Here is an 18,510-nt window from a genome sequence, read left to right on the forward strand (position 1 = left end):
CCAGAAATACTTGGAAAGATTGAAAATATGTCCAGAATATACTGCTATGAAATTCACAACAAGAGACTATCAGCCGAGATATAACACTTCCCTAGGTTACTGGTATCAAAGCTCCCCATAAAGACACTAATGATAATATTTACCACCATGTGTCTATATCTGATATATATCATAAATAGTAAAATAGTTGCCGTTAAAATACTTTAGTGTGATGTTTATGCATAAATATTTAGAACGTTAATATCTGCTTGCTTAACTATAATATACACCATTTATACAAGCCTGAACGTGTGTACTGCAAGACTTTAAAAATTTGAGTACAATGTAGAACTAACTCTTATAACGCAAAAATATATATCATTGCTTATTAACAGAGATATCAACATTAGATAGAAAATAACCATCTGTAGCATCTTCTAAATGCATAGTATTTTGGCTTGCTCTTCTTGGCTCCCATGTTAACATTTAAAAAAAAAACTAATCCGTTAAGGGAACACAGCTAGCTGTGTGTGCTCCAACGCTGGAGGGATTTACATAAAGAAGAAGAAAAAGAAGGTAGCTTCATTAGAGTCGAAATTTGTAAATGTCTTCTATCTGGTTTAAACGTTTGACGAAAAAACTGTATGTAATCAAATCAATATCCCCTGTTATTGTGGCCAAATTCATATTTCCAGGCCGTGAACTTTAATACGAATTCATAAGATGAGGTTCTCCGATTTTATAGGAGAAAGATTAGTGAGAAACTAATACAATAATGTACGATACTTTCCCCTGTTAGAAACCTACCATCATAATTATTGTTTGAACTTTTTAATTAGGCTCCAGATTATGTTGTCATCTAAAAAGATTTGACATGATTTATGTAATTCATTTCATTTTGTAGATCAATTGTTTATACTACACGGTAAGGATATTTTTAAAGCGTAGAATGTAAAATTTCTGATTATTCAAAATGGCCGCTGGTACACGCCTGACACGAACACGTTGACGTTGTGGATGCAAGCGCCGTAAGTCGTCCCCAAATTACATTGTGTACTCGTACAACAGTTTATTTGTTGCTCGCAAAACAAAGCTATCGTTTTACTGCAATATAAATGTCAGGAGATAAAAAGCAAGTTTATACGGTAACAGCATGTTGATGAAAAAAGTAGTCCCAGAGTAAAATGCGGTTTCTATAGATCATATCTAAGGTGCAACAATCCAACTTAAGCAAGAAACATACAATTTAATTATTTATATTTTTAATTTTACTTCCTCTTTCATGTTTTTGTTTAGTCCAAATAATAATAGGCAGTGTCTGCGGGTACGAATACATTTAGTCAAATTGACATTCGTAGGCTAGGCGTACCCACATCTGGTTTTATAAATAAATGCCATCGGATCGGGAATGTAACTAACTCAAATAATTCAAGGCCTTTCCTTGTCCGATTTTCTACCACAAGAGGGCTTGAACTCCTTATGATCATTGACTGCTTCGCCTGCTCTCTGTGAGAGAGAGCCAATCGGCGGCGATCAGGATAATGAGTCTGCGCAACTGTCTTGTAATTGTCTTGCCACACACGTGTGTTCAATTAACACAAACCTGATAATAATTAATTAACATCAATTAACATCAGTTTTCATCATTTAACATCAATTAACATCCAGAACTCCTCCTTCTTTTGCTGCCAATTTAAATCAAAGTTCCCATTTTGCATAGCGGTGTGAATTTTCCCGTTGTCGGTCTTGATCGAGGAAGACATTAAGGCGTTAATGTAGCCTTCGTATATCAGCGGAATGTAACGACTGAATTATTCGGGTTACAATGTAACGTGAAATATAAATGGAAATTATCGATAATATGGGGATTTCGTGTAGCAAAAGAAGGAGGAGTTCTGGATGTTAATTAATGTAAAATGATGAAAACTGATGTTAATTGATGTAGAAATATTATGTTTTTAAATTGTATTTATTCAATAATTATACATAATAAAAATTGCAAATTAAATGCACACTGATGAAAAATGAAACTGTACAGTCCCTCAGGGACTTTCTAGTAAAGTATAGAAAGTCCCTGTACAAACAAAATAGACATGATAAAAATTAATACTATTATAAAACATTGTAAAATGTAAATGCAAATTTAAAACAATTAAATTTTACTGAATTTGAATAATACCCATATGAGATTTAAAAAGTAATCTTTTAGTAAAATGTAAAACAGAAGATGATGAAATAAACGTTTTGCTTCCCTCGCAAACTTTAATTGTATAAAATTAATTGACTGTTCTAATTCATGATACTGTAACAGAGGGTCAGGTGGCTATGTGTCACCGTTCCCTCTTGTCGATTAATGATTTGTTCCGCTGTGACTGAACTCTGGCAAATGAGACCAAATACAGATGTTCAGATATCATATATATGGACCATAATTTGGTATTCGGTCTTTGGTTTCTTTTTGTATCCTTTTTTATAAGTTCTAAAACTTTAACTTTATTCTGTGGTTTGTGTTGGTGTTAGAATAGTATTAATATTGGAACAATTGAGTTTTTCAAGAAAAAATTAATACATTTTGATTCACCATTTACGTGAAAGGAAACCAAACAGGAAACCAATCTTTATTTTCTTTATTTTGCACAATATATTTCAAAAGACATAAATGAACATCATTACTAGTGTTACTTGCTTCATGTTTATATTAAAAATCTATTTTCGATGTTAGATTTAAGTTTTTTTTAAACGCGACAGGAAACCATGCATAAGAAACCGAAAGCATTTTTTTAGTTTTATTTTATTGCAAAATCTGCTTAAAATAATCTGAACAGTATACTTTTTCTTAAAATCCATCTTAAACGTAACAGTATTATAAAACTCCTAAATATGTCATGTATGTGCTTGTTTTGAAAACAATTAGTACAATTTATTCAGAAATTTTCATATTTTCTTCATTGATACAGGATACCATAATCGTTGTATCTTGATGTTTTAGCCAAAAAAATATATTTATATTTGGTTTTGAAATTCCAGTTATATACAGTTTATTCCAAATCATTGGCAATGTAAAATTCTTTAAATCCAGTAAAGAAAAAAACCTTTGAACTTGGAATTAAAATCTTTAAAATAGGCACCATGTGATATTTGTGACCTGTACACCATCTACATGGTTTCCACATTTTAACCTACTTTAGTGGGCTAAAATCAATAAAGTACTTCCTTTCAAGTCATGCATGGTAAAAGTTAACTTCTCCTTTGACAAGTTTATTGCATTTCTGAAAAGTGTTTGCAGAACATGAATAAAAAAAAAATAATTAAAAATTGTGACAAAGATACCAAATTTGTACATTCCAAGTGTAACGGTATATTACCATGTATTTTTTATTAAATTATCTTAATTCACCTAAAATATCCAGTAATATTTACTGCTGAAGCAAAATCAATCCAACGAGCATCGGAACAATTATAAGAGACGTAATTTCGATTGAATTTTCCAAGGACCCTTTACATCGTTATCCGGAAACGAAGTGTGTTATAACATCGTCAAATCTAAAATCGATTTTGTCAAGTCATTGGGAATTTATTTCCACACAAGATCGTATGTAACATTATGCACATAGGAAAAATAATAGACCCCCGGCGCAATCTCTTTGAAAATTGTATTTTCCTTTTTGTAACAAGACGAAACAAGTCTACAGATTATGTTTGCTAACATCCTGTTGGAAACAAAAACAATGTTTAGACCTAGTATTTCGTATATCCAGCCGTAAGGGCGTGATCACATGTTAGTCACATGTTTCACGTATGACCGGAAATGATTAGAACTAAAACAACAAAAACAATTTTAATAAAAAAAAAAGGAAATAACTGGACTTTTGTTTCGTGTGAAATGTAACGCATAAGGATAACGTCATTTTCTAACTTAATTATTACGAAGAACAAAACTAGAATGTAAATCATCTCTGATTTACCTGTTTGAACATCTCGTGAGAGTTCATATTTGCATATTGTTATAAAGAATTCTATTACAACAAAGCAGATTACATCATCTAAAATTTGCGTTACGAAATCGGTAACTGAAGTAACGCCTAGTGTACTTACACCTGCTACAAAAATACTTATAGTTCTCGGCATTTTCTTCTGACTATTCTTATTGGTAGATGTTCTTTATTATTTGAAAGCAAAAGTTACGAATTTGCTGTTGAAGATTATCTATAAATCAGTCAGCATTATGCACTTCGGAAGCGACAAGTAACGCAAGAAACGACACAAAAATTAGGTCGTATAATCTTTGAAATTTGTTAATTTCAATTTTTTTTCTAGGGAAGAGTAGCATACACTTGTATGTTGATAAAAATAAAGGCATCTTTAGATGTACTTACAACTTTTCTTACAGTAATAGACATTTTTATCACTTTTCTATCGTTATAGGAAACGAGCCCAATAGCAAATTATGGTCCATATAAATTTCACAAGTTATAAATTTACATGTCAATGATGAAGCCGAAGTATAAATTTAGTAAACTGTTCACCATGTTCACTTACCTATGATATATAAATAATTATAACATTTCTAAGTAGTTTTAATCAATTTATTCACTAATTGCGAAAAATTCTGTATATATTTCACGTTTTATTCTCGATCCGATGGCATTTTATTATAAAATCCGGATGTGGGTAGGCGTAGCTAGCCTATGAACAGCAATTTTACTATTCGTACCTGCATGCAGGTATGCGCTACACCTGCCATAATAATATAACGTCTTGGAAGGCTATTTAAATTTTTGCTTTGTTGCCTTCCTGTGACTGTACGGCGTCAAAGAAAAAAAAATATAATAGCCTTTCAAGATGTCATAATTATTTGGACTAGTTTTTGTTTATAAACATGATAAATTTCTGAATGAAATGATGATTCTAACATCCGTCAGTCATCAAACAGTCATTTTTCGGCTACCTTTAGCATCAAATTAGTTGGAATATTACCATGATCAACTTAAAACAATAAGGTGTCAAACAATTACAGCAACCATTATTTTTTTGACAAAATTTGATGATTTGTCAGAATCAGTTGATCTTTTTATCACCTAAACATGGTAAAAAAAGTGCATCAAAAATTATTGTTCACGTCATTTGGCAAGAATTTTTACCGTTATTCCTCATGATCAGGTATGACCATCACTTTCCTAATTACCACCCTCCTTTATCATGTTTATGAATTATCAGTCAGAGCTCAGACATTAACAATAAAATTTAGAATGAGAATTAACAAGTCTATTTTTGTTTTTGACTTAAAGGAGTCAAAACATATGTACTGTAAATTCAGAAATTATTGCGAGGTTTTTATTATTGCGAAAAATGCAACAGAGTTGTAAACGCATTAATTTAAAAAAATATATGAATTAAACAGGATTTTTCTCAAAACCGAAATAATTAAAATTGCATTTAAGTCTAAAATGACAAAATCGCAAAAATAAATGCACGCAATAATTTCTGAATTTACAGTTTCATGTCAGTATTTAATATAAAAATGTGTTTTCAATTTTCGACTTATCTACATTGTAAGTCAGAAAATGACAGACTTGTTTAGGTCTATTTATGTTGATGAAAAAACTTAATTTTACTTGGTGGCCAAAGTACACCACCTATGACAGCAAAAACCTGTCTGAGAGTTCACAAGGACTTGAGCTATCTATATTTAATTATCTAATTGAACATCCTTACTAAACACAGCTGTTTATCTCATTAGGTGTGGTTTCAGGTGGTTGCATTGTAAGGTTAATTAACATTATCTACGATTTTTTAGACTCTCATTCATATTTTTCTTTAGAAAACATAGCATGCATTGTCTTTCAATGTTGTCATTATTTGATTTAGATATAGATGCATGACCTGTGGGTCTTGAAGTTAACCAATTTTGATAACTTATCGACTTGTAGGAGTCGATATTTGCAACTTTTTGATTCTGGTCAATTATTTCTTGCTTAACAATATTTGACTTATTAAAGTCGTATTTTGTCTTGCATTAAAGGGAGACAAATCCTAAAACTTACAAATTTAGACCTCTATGAGTCAAAAGCAGATTCAGACTTCTTTATGTCTGAGCTCTGACTGATTATGTTACCATTTTATTCCTGGCACTAGGTTAATCCAAATAATAATGACAGTCAGCCCGGGTACTACATTAATGTACTACTTATACAAGTAATTTTTAATCATTGAATAGGTAAAAAAAAAAACGGGTTAGTTTTGTCCCTTAGACATGTTAGACTTGCAGATTTTTTTACTTGTATAAGTAAAAAGTCATCCTATCTTCTTTTCTTGAATTCTTAGGATTTATTTGCTCTAATAGAATTTTAAATTGTCTGCCCTTTGCAAATGCCTTTACTGATCTTTTAGGTGTAATTTCATGGACAATGACAATCCCATTTGTCTGTTATCTTAGGAATGCTGCTCATTTACAAGCCCCCAGGGGCAATTTTTGAAGGCCTTGCACAAATACTTAAGATCTTTGCGCAATCAGTTTCTTAGTTGAATTAATGAGATGAAACATTGAACTCTAACAAAAAATTATGAGCTTACCTCAAAAAAATAATCAAAGGCATAATTTACATCTCAAAACTTGAGAATTTTTGTGGAATTGTAAAAAAAATTTACTTATACAAGTAAATTTTTGAGAAAATTAATGGGAGATTATTCAAACATTATAATTAACTTATACATGTATGTGTATATTTTTTTAATTTTTCAAGTAAATAAAAGTTACTTGTACAAGTAGTACCCCTGACTGAATGACATCAGATTCTAGAAAGGATATTTAGTATTTTTAGCTCACCTGGCCTGAAGGGCCAAGTGAGCTTTTCTCATCACCTGGCGTCCGTCGTCTGGCGTCGTTGTCCGTCACCCTTCGTTGTCGTTAACATTTTACATTTTGAACTTCTTCTAGAGAACCACTGAATGGAATTAAACCAAACATGGCATGAATGTTCCTCATGAGGTGCTGACCATATGTTGTTACTGTGTAGCCGATCCATCATCCAAGATGGCCACCAGCGGGGGACTTAGTTAAACATAGGACTTTATGTGAAATGCATACAAATGACTTCTTTTAGAGAACCACTGAATGGAATGAAACCAAACATGGCATGAATGTTCCTTATGAGGTGCTGACCATGTGTTGTTACTTTGTAGCCGATCCATCATCCAAGATGGCCGCCAGTAGGGGACTTAGTTTAACATAGGATGATAGGACCCTATGGGAAATGCATACAAATGACTTCTTTTAGAGAACCACTCTATGGAATGAAACCAAACATAGTATGATTGTTCCTTATGAGGTGATGACCAAGTGTTGCTACTTTGTAGCCGATCCAACATCCAAGATGGCCACCAGTGGGGTGACTTTGTTTAACATAGGAACCTATGGGAAATGCATACAAAAGTCTTCTTCTAGAGAACCACTGAATTGAATGAAATCAAACATAGCACAAATGTTCCTTTCCTAATGAGGTGGTGGCCAAGTGTTTTTACTTTGTAGCCAAATTTTATCTTTTTTTATATGATTTCAAAAACCCAAGAAGAGTCAGGTGAGCAATTCAGGCTTTTGGGAGCCTCTACTTATTTTTGTTGCGAACTCTTCCATTTGGACTAATGCACTGGCTATGATTAATCATGAAAATATTGAAAATACATTAAAATGCATTAAAATGCAACAAAATTAAAAAGTCAATGTTATGTTGGACACAAATTGAAGCCTTGGCTCACACCAAACAGCAAGCTATGAAGTGCCCCAAAAAATGTCTAGTATTCGAACTGGAAAACCAAAGGTTTTTGAATCTATGTAAATTTTGAGAAACCAGAACTACATGGAACTACATTAATCAGGTTAATCTAACCAAAAGTATGTTAATGCCTTTTGATTACATACTTTTATGTTCTTTTTGGGATCAATATTTTATTGTCAGCTGTGCCATTCATGGGTCTGTAGTCATTATCATAAGATTCTGGATTTCGTTTATAGCTGGTCTGTTTGTCATGTTTGTTGACTCCGACCCCTACTTCGTACAAATATTTCAATGGCATATGAAGAAAACTAACCAAAAAAATAAACACTGTTTGGCACGCAATTTAAAAAGGAATATGATGTTTTTCAATGTAATAAATGGATTGCAAATTTACTTCAGGCGTTCTAATGGAGTAACACACTTATTTTGCCAAAACTAAATGATTTAAATAATGCACGCTTTCGAGTCTCGTGGAAGTGATAAATATTGTCTTCATGAAATAACATGCAACCAACTTAAGTCATTGCTTGTTGTTCTTCTTTCAGCAAAGAAAAACAATACATTGTACCACAACTCGATCTTGATGTAGATAAAGCTAAAAGGCACATGGCGTCAACAGGGGTTTCATTATCTTTCATGTTGACTGGTACTTTCCACGTTTCTAGGTGGTACTTTTCAATTTATTCCACGATTATCTTATATAAAAATTCCTACATTTAGGCGGTACTTGTCAATAACATAGGAGGGTAAAAGTACCGGGTACTGCCTCCTAATGAATGACCTGCGTCAAATTTTTCATAAGAAAAAGGGTATGGTGTCTGAAAAAAAAATACATGGCGTCCGAATTAAAGGGCATGGCATTAGAAAAAAGAGCTAAATTGCTTCAGATAAAAGACTATCATGACTATATGACTATTGGAATTGCTGAACTCAATAAAAAAAACATAGTAACACAAATTAACACACAATGAACATAATAAATATATTTCTTGTGAAGAGCTGTCTCATTGGCAAGCATACCACATTTTCTTTTTTATATTAAATGATGTGAACAAAATTTTAGTTTGAAAGCTCTAGTCTGTCTAATTTTTTTACTTTCAGGTTTCATCATTCCAAGATATCTTCATATCTTTGGTTAATATTGGTACTTCTCTATCATCATGACTTGAAGATGGAAAATCGTTTCTAAGGATATAAGTCAGGTAAGTATTAATGATTCTAAAACTAGGAAATACTATTGTAACTGCTCTTATTTAAAGTCATAAGAAACGAGTAACCAGTGAAAAATTATGTTCTTCCAATTCTTGAACCAATGCATACAAATAATGAACTTAGTCTTCTGAACACAAATTTATCATTTTTATGCCCCACCTACGATAGTAGAGGGGCATTATGTTTTCTGGTCTGTGCGTCCGTTCGTCCGTCTGTTCGTTCGTTCGTTCGTTCGTCTGTTCGTTCGTCCGTCTGTCCCGCTTCAGGTTAAAGTTTTTGGTCAAGGTAGTTTTTGATGAAGTTGAAGTCCAATCAACTTGAAACTTAGTACACATGTTCCTTATGATATGATCTTTCTAATTTAAATGCCAAATTAGAGTTTTGACCCCAATTTTACGGTTCACTGATAGAAAATGATAGTGCAAATTTCAGGTTAAAGTTTTTGGCTTCAGGTTAAAGTTTTTGGTCAAGGTAGTTTTTGATGAAGTTGAAGTCCAATCAACTTGAAACTTAGTATACATGTGCCCTATGATATGATCTTTCTAATTTAAATGCCAAATTAGAGTTTTGACCCCAATTTTACGGTTCACTGAACATAGAAAATGATAGTGCAAATTTCAGGTAAAAGTTTTTGGTCAAGGTAGTTTTTGATGAAGTTGAAGTCCAATCAACTTGAAACTTAGTATACATGTGCCCTATGATATGATCTTTCTAATTTAAATGCCAAATTAGAGTTTTGACCCCAATTTTACGGTTCACTGAACATAGAAAATGATAGTGCAAATTTCAGGTTAAAGTTTTTGGCTTCAGGTTAAAGTTTTTGGTCAAGGTAGTTTTTGATGAAGTTGAAGTCCAATCAACTTGAAACTTAGTATACATGTGCCCTATGATATGATCTTTCTAATTTAAATGCCAAATTAGAGTTTTGACCCCAATTTTACGGTTCACTGAACATAGAAAATGATAGTGCAAATTTCAGGTTAAAGTTTTTGGTCAAGGTAGTTTTTGATAAAGTAGAAGTCCAATCAACTTGAAACTTAGTATACATGTTCCCTTTGATAAGATCATTCTAATTTTAATGCCAAATTAGAGAATTTATTCCAATTTCACAGTCCTTTAAACATAGAAAATGATAGTGTGAGTGGGGCATCCGTGTACTGTGGACACATTCTTGTTTTAGTGTAAATCTCGTATAATCGTCAATTTTTTATTTCAATCGGTCTGTGTTGTTGTGAAAATATGGCAGGTAATTAAAGTTTGTGTTTTGAAGCCGAAGGTTAACAAAGGTATCCTGTTTGTCAACAATCGACAAAAAATCAACAAAAAAGCATGGAAATTGAGCACGTGTTTAACATGTAAATTCAGATAATAGTTTATTTTAAGGACATTCATGCGTATTGGGATCACCGTGTTTTTACGAGATGGGTCACACTGAGGTCACGTTGCATACGCAAAATATGTTGGGGGAATTGCTTCCTGGAAGGAAGCAATTAAAATAAAGTAAACTTCTTCTAAATATGAATAAATTAAAGAATTTTCTTCAGAAAAAAAGTATATGTACATAAGTTTTATAATGAAAACTATCCATTGAGTTATAAAAAAACATATGCATTATTTTTTTTTACTTTGAGGTTTCTTATGACTTTAAAGAATGCAATACTCTCTGCACGTTAAAAAAATCCTTACAAAGAGAAGGGGGTCTGTTGTAATGCTAAATTTTGTCCCATAATCATGATAATATAGTTTGTCTTTTTTAAGTTATGTTAGTGGCATTTTTTTCATTTCCCATCAATCATTCCAGTCTTTGAGGACCTATCTTTTGTATTTATTATTAACTTGTTATTGCCCTGAATATGCATGGAATATTTGCCACTGAACATTAAGCAAATAATAATTAATCAACAATCCAACGAATGTGAAAATTTTGGCTATATATATATAACTGTTTTTGTTATTGTTAGGATGCCAAAATTGAAAAGAAATTGCTGGACTCTTCCTTATCACAGAAAACGAAGGGCAATAAAGCAGGTAAATACTCACTAAGATGAGATATTATACATACACTCAGCATGCTCAGTCAGGCATTTTTATTTTCTCAATTTAACCTGTCTCTTTGACACATTCCTGATTTCCATGTGAAATGATTTATTTTAAACAATTCAACATGTTCAAACGAGAAACCACGCAGACTGATTGATGTACAAAACAAAAAACTAAAAACAAATATGATATACAGCATCAAATAACAACCCCTTAATTACCAGACTCCTGAAAAGGGGACAGGCACATGCATTGGGTGAGGTTAAACAGGTTTGATCGATGCTGGTGCGAAATCTTGTGTGTCACATTCACCCTTCAACAATGAGTTAAACTCGTACCAAATAGTATTCTGTAAAAGGTCAGGAAATTACTTTAATATGTAAAACAATATTCAAACGAAAAAACTAACGGCCTGATTTATGTAAAAAACAAAAATCAAATATTAAATAACAACAACCACTGAATAACAGACACCTGGAAATGGGACAGGCACATGCAGAATGTGGTTGGATTAAACATGTTTGGTGTAGCCAATTTCTGCGTTTCACATTTACCCTTCAATAATGAGTTTAACTCATATCAAATAGTATGCTATAAAAGGCCAGGAAATGACTCCTGTAAAACAATATTAAAACGAGAAAACTAACACCGGATTTAAGAAGTAAATAGTAAACGAAAAACAAATATGTATACAGCAGCAAACTACAAGCACTGAATTTCAGACTCCTGAAGATGGGACAGGCATAAGCAGAATGTGGTTGGGTTAAACATGTTTGCTGGGGTCAAATCTTCCCCCTAACCTAGGGGACAATGGTGTAACATGTCACTTTTTGTGTGTAGCAGTACAACATAAAAAAAACCTACAAAAAAGTTTGAATGGGCTTGGTGTTTATTTTATTGTTTATTTTTTGTATTTTAAGCTTCAGCATGTAAAGGCACTGAGACAGAAAGTGTTGGCTTCTACAAAACCAGAGGAGTTTACTGTTGAAGTAGCTGATAGTGGTGTTGTCATAGGAACAGGAACTATTCATGATTCTTATTGGTCAGTTACTATTCCTGAGGGCGGCAATCACTTTGATGGAGATTCGAATAGTTGCACTTCACAAGACATTTTTGAGAATGAACATACTGATTTAGATTTAGAAATTGTTAATGATGAAAATTCGGCTGAAAAACATTGTATACAAATAATTGGAGAAGTAGAGAATAGTTTTGAAAAAATAGATATAGAACATTTAGATGATAATTTGGCAAAAGAACATGGTATAATAATAGATGGAGAAGAAGAAAACAGTTTTGAAACAATTCAAGATGTTGGAATTGGCAATGAGATGGTTTCATCTGAGAGCAACGAATTATCCAGAGTTATTTCCCCTATAGCATCATATAATGATAACAATTACAACACTGTTCAAACTGATTGTTTAAGTGAAACAGTTCAATATGTTGAAATTGGCTCTGAGATGGTGTCATCAGTTATTGATAACAGTTACAACAATGATCAAACTGGTGGTTTAAGAATAACTGAAAACAAGGAAAATAGTTCTGAAACAGTTCAATATATTGAAATCGGCTCTGAGAGGGAGTTATCTAAGAATAATGAATTATACAGAGTTGTTTCCCCTATAACATCTTTAATTGATAACAGTCACAACACTGTTCAAACTGATGGTGTAAGAATATCTAGAAACGAGCAAAATAGTTTTGAAACTGGTCAATATGCTGAACATGTTGAGATTGGGTCTGTTATGGCTTCATCAGAGAATAATGAATTAAACAGAGTTGATTCCCCTTTTCCATCATATAACAGCTATAGTGCTGTTTTATATAAAAATAACAGTTACACCACTGTTCAAACTGACATTAGTCAACAGGATTGCAATGATGTATCAGAGAGCAATGAGTTAGGGGGAGTTATTGCCCCTGTAACATTATATAACAATAGCAGTTACAGAACTGTTCAAACTGACACAAGTCAGCAGGATTGCAATGATGTATCAGAAAGCAATGAGTTAGGGGGAGTTATTGCCCCTGTAACATTATATAACAATAGCAGTTACAACACTGTTCAAACTGACACAAGTCAGCAGGATTTTCATGATGGATCAGAGAGCAATGAGTTAGGGGGAGTTATTGCCCCTGTAACATTATATAACAATAGCAGTTACAGAACTGACGCAAGTCAACAGGATTACCATGATGGATCTGATACTGACAGCACCGTATCAAATGATTTTGTCACTGTTAAAGTTGAATTACCTGATGGAACTACAGAATTATTAGAAACTATTCCATATGAAAATTACCCAACAGTTCAGTCTGAACATGCTGAGATAGACTTGTATGGTTCACATACTGACAATGTAAACATTCACAATAATAAGATTATGTCTGAATCAGAATTGTTCAGAATAACACATAACGTAAATGCTATTCCTGATCAGTCAATGCCAGGAACGTCAACTCAATCTTATATTCGTGATAATGATCAGGTTGAGGGAGGTCAAGCCAATTGTCAGGAGTGGGATATCGGAATGCTTCCATTTGTTATGGAGACTATGAAGGAACAAGAAAATACACAAAGTAAATGCTAGGCTTTTTTTTTTAATTTTCAAACGTAAATTTTTTTAAAGGCATTTTTATTTTACTATGTGAGTTTTTTTTTTTAACAAAACATCAACTAATGCATTACAGAAGTAATATTAATTGCTTTAAGGTGGTACCTAACACTACAGGGAGATAACTCTGTAAAGTCAGCTAAACGTTTTAATTACATTGTGTTGTAAAGGGAATATTAAGCTTCTCAATGATCAAAATTGGTGTTAGTCAAACTGCTATATAACCAGTGTAATTTTTCTGACAAAACGGTTGGTTCAAAATTTTTGAAATTTTTATATTTTGTTTAACAATGTTTAAGGGTCAAAGTAAATACATTGTCAAAATTGTATGAAAATTAAACGAGCCAAATAAATTTTAGTGAAAGTGTTGGGTACCACCTTAAGATGACACTTTTTAGGTCCAGAAAGTTATCAATATAATAAATGCTCAGAAATTCAAGTCACAAAATGATGTTATAATTTTATTATTACGTAATTTGTGCAAGGTTTAGAAATCAAATATCTGTTCTTTCAATAGTTCAAGTCATATCAATTGGAGTTATCTTCCTTTATCTAGAATTGCAATTGAATCGAATTATCGAACACAACCAATGCTTTATACATGTTATACAATGCAATATTTGTTTTAACTTACAGCTGATTTCCTAATGCTTGCAAAGTAAAACTTTGTTTGGCTTGCTTGCTTTGTTTGTATAATTGTTAATACAAGCTTTGTAAAGAAGATTGACATCTTTAAACAATATATATAGGCATTGTTTAACATGAATATATTATATTTGAATTTAATTGGGTGTTATCCTATGGATCGTACAATATAAAAACCAAGCAAGCAAGCTAACCAAAGTTTTGTTCTACATGCATAAGGAAATTAGCTGTAACACTGATAAATTAAAGCAATCTTTACCCTTCAGTGCTTACAAGAACTTTTATTTACTAGTGTTTCTGTTGAAGGTTCTATGTACAATGAGTTGTTGTTTTGTTCAATGGATTTACTTTATTTTTGTATTTTTCAGGTTTACTTGACAAAAATATGCAAAAGGCCAAGAAAAAGAAAGTTCAAGAAGCTAAATGGAAGGCTGGTATATGTAGTTCTAATAAATGCTGTCCAGGATGTGATACCTTTAAAAATTATGTACAGAAGCCACCGAAAAACAAGAAGACAAAAACTACTAAAATTGATTCAGGTAATTAATGATTTCTTCACTTAATTATTTGAGCCATGTCAGATAGAAAACCGCCCTTATGCAAATGCACAAATAAATGTACATTTATCAGAGTGTGATTGATTTTGGAACATTCACATTGAAAATGAAAGTCAATAAAATGAGTTTGGATCTATTTTGTCATGTTTTTAGGGTTTTTATATCAACTTAATTTTCAAACAGTTACAAATTGTGCATAGAGATTTTTTCCACCAGAAATAGATTAAGAGATCGATGTATTGGTAATCATTTGCATTTATGGTCCATTTCTTTCTAAGTCAGCTCATTTGATGATTTTATGGCCCTTCATTAAATCAAAATTTATATGAAAAAATAAAGAATCAATAACAATAATAATATTGATTGATAAATTAATTGGTGTTTAATGCCACTTTCAGCACTATTTGCTGTTTTGCTCTGGCCTTTTCTTGTTACTGAAGCAAGCCAGAGTACCTGGATAGTGGGTCTCATTGGGGTCTAAGCGTGACGCTGGTTTGCCGATTTTTTTTAAGCGTGACATGTGAAAGTCAAATTATTGTGTCGGGGAAAACAGGAAATAAGGTCTAGCGGGACCCGGGAAATGACAAAATAATGAGAATTGCCTACGTACATAGTATAAGCGGGATACGGGAATCTGACAAAACAGTAAGCCGGATCCGGGATCGGAACCCCCCTAATGAGACCCCCTGGATAAAACTGCATGCCTTTCCCAGGAATACTGACTATCCTAGTCAACTAAATTTGGAGTCAAATGCATCTGTTTATGTTTGGGGTTGGAACTGTTTACTCAGTGTTGACTAGCTGTGGAACCGTAGCTCTTATGTCTTTGTTATTTTTTTACTATTTGCGGACTGAAGATATTCAAAAAATAACAGAAGGATCTTTGAGCTACAGTTCCTCAGCTAGCTATTGACATCAAAATAATCCCTCTCAGATTTGTGTTATTATTTGTAAAAATTCTATGCAGAACAATGTTAACATTGTTAAAATAAATGTGTATGGAGAATAAAACAGATTAAGGTAGGTCATGTAGGTAGTAGATAGAGAATTGATATAGGAAGATGCAGTGTGAGTGCCAATGAGACAACTCTCAATCCAAATAACAATTTAAAAAAGTAAACCATTATAGGTCAATGTACGGCTTTCAACACGGAGCCTTGGCTCACACCGAACAACAAGCTATAAAGGGCCACAAAATTACTAGTGTAAAACCATTCAAATGGGAAAACCAACAATCTAATTGATATAAAAAAAAAAAATAAATAAATAAAAGTACAAAAAAAAATAAAGGTAAAATACATGAAACATGGAACCATAAAAAACAATGGTAATGTCCTTAATGGTACCAAAAAACAGAGGTGTTAACATTGATTGTACCAAAAAATACCAAAGATAATATCATTAATGGTACCAAAATAATGCAAAAGGTAATAACATTTATAGTACCAAAATAAAACCAAAGTCAACAACATGAATGGTACAAAAAAAAAACAAAGGTAATAAATAATATGAATGGTACCAAAAAAAAAACAAATGCAATATAACATGAATGGTACCAAAAAATCAAAGATAATATCATTAATGGTAATGACATTAACAGGATTAATGATACCAAAAATAAAAAAGGTAATGACATTAATTGTATCTTCAAGACAATCGTGATAACATCAACATCTCATTTTTATTGGTACTTATATTCTTTATTAGCTTTAAATGAGGAGAAAAGTCGGAGTCCGAAAGTTTATAGACGCAAATTTCCTATGGAAAGATGTGATTTTTGTCCTATGGTATTTAGAGGTGCTTGGCCAAAATATAAAAAGCAAAATCATATCATCGCTGAACATTGTTCGAAAGGTTTGTATTATTACCTAAGTATAATCCTAAAATTTTTATACAACCGCTAAAATTGAAAATTTTTTGGTCATTTATTGGTATGACGTTGTCGTTGTTGTCCGAAGACATTTGGTTTTCGCACTCTTAACTTTAGTATAAGTAAATAGAAATCTATGAAATTTATACACAAGGTTTATGACTATAAAAGAAAGGTTGGGATTGATTTTGGGAGTTTTGGTCTCAACGGTTTAGGAATAAGGGGCCAAAAAGGGCCCAAATAAGCATTTTTCTTGGTTTTCGCACAATTACTTTAGTATAAGTAAACAGAACTCTATGAAATTTCAACATAAGGTTTATGACCACAAAAGGAAGGTTGGAATTGATTTTGAAGTATTTTATTATTTCTCTGGCTAGTCCCACAACAGTTTATATTAGAGAAGAAAAAAAATCATGTCCTATTAATATCCACAATTTTTTTTCCATAGATTTAATAAGCAAATATTTCTCACTCTCTTCTCAAAACCTGGAATTTTAATATTGTCAGAACACCACTGGACAAGATTTAATTCTGTCTAACATCAAAACACATCTATATATATTAAATACAGAGGATGCAAGAGTAGTACCCCTTGAAAAATCATAATAAACTGCTGCTGAGCATCAGTTTGCGATGTGGTTCACTACTGAAATAAAAGGATAGGAATCTGTTCCCACATGTATACCCCATGTGTCATTTACATTGTTAGGTTCAACGAGGCCAAACATAATAATACTATGCCAGATTTTTCACTGCCATTTCTGCTTTAAGATAATTAATCGGCAAGAACATATTTTAAATTACCACCCACGAAATGCATAAAATTTGCATTAGTTTATTTTCATATTTCTTACACAGAACTAAAACAGAAAATTAAAAGAGCTGAAGATTTATTTAAGTACTATATTACATATCAAAAAAACATGCAGGCAAATTATTTGATTTGTAACCCTTTTTTTCTGCTGTCATCGATAGAAAAAAAGAAAAAGTTTTTAATAAAATAAAATGTTTTACATACCTACCCTACCTAATTTTTTTCAGGGTGAAATAGGAAACACACTATTTATTTAGTTTGGCCTAATCAACTAAAAATGTGAAATAGGTTATTTTTAATAGAAATTTTTTGGACAAGTAGCAATTTCATTCGGACAAGTAAATTTTGGACAAATTGGAAAAAAAGTAATGGTAGAGGCCCAGAGATGCAAACAGTTTCTTTTTCCTGTCAGACAATGGGGCCTACAGGGTACCAAGTTTTGCCAGACCCATCAAATTTCTGCCAGACCCATATTTTCCTGAACTTTTCAACTATGCTTAATAGACCTCCTTCCTAGAGAGCAAATTTCTAAAACAAAAAACATGACGGAAATACGGAGAATTGTCTGGGCGAGAACGACAAGGTACGAAAGACTATTACTGGGCGGAAATACTGGTTCCCGGAGTTAGAAAATGCGGAGGAACAGGACATTTACTTTTATTAAAGATGATCGCAATTTTATAAACAAAATACTCTGCCGGGGCCGACGGGGATTTCAGTTTTGGCGGACCCAAGCGGACTTAAATATTGCCGGCCATCAGGTCCTGCACAGCTACGAGTTTTGCCGGACCTGCATAAATTCTGCCCCTTAGGTCCGACGGGTCCGACGATTAGTTGCATCTCTGGAGGCCTGTAAAATCGAACATTATTTGATTTCATCAAAAATTGAATTCTTGGGGTTCTATGATACTGAATCTAACCATGTATTTAGATTTTGAATATTGGACCATATTAAAAGGTAAATGTCCAATTTAGAATTTTTAAGTTTAAGTTCTTAGAC

At 32.5% G+C, this 18,510-nt stretch overlaps 1 protein-coding gene across 4 annotated transcripts in view; it reads left to right on the forward strand.

Annotated features, from left to right (window-relative positions):
- Positions 1–734: 734 nt before the first annotated feature.
- LOC139501212 (uncharacterized) overlaps positions 735–18,510 on the forward strand; it is a 76,386-nt gene continuing 58,610 nt past the window's right edge. For 3 of the 4 annotated variants that reach the window (XM_071290205.1, XM_071290207.1, XM_071290208.1), the window contains exons 1-6: positions 735–904; positions 8,856–8,956; positions 10,928–10,994; positions 11,927–13,589; positions 14,638–14,808; positions 16,534–16,680. In XM_071290205.1, the coding sequence (XP_071146306.1) occupies positions 10,929–10,994; positions 11,927–13,589; positions 14,638–14,808; positions 16,534–16,680 (2,047 nt within the window). In that variant the 5' untranslated portion in view covers positions 735–904; positions 8,856–8,956; position 10,928. Of the gene's footprint in view, positions 905–949; positions 1,008–8,855; positions 8,957–10,927; positions 10,995–11,926; positions 13,590–14,637; positions 14,809–16,533; positions 16,681–18,510 lie in introns of those variants that run through there. The other variant, XM_071290206.1, reaches the window with a different exon arrangement.

The sequence above is a fragment of the Mytilus edulis genome, chromosome 13 (assembly GCF_963676685.1).
Source record: "Mytilus edulis chromosome 13, xbMytEdul2.2, whole genome shotgun sequence".
NCBI lineage: Eukaryota > Metazoa > Mollusca > Bivalvia > Mytilida > Mytilidae > Mytilus > Mytilus edulis.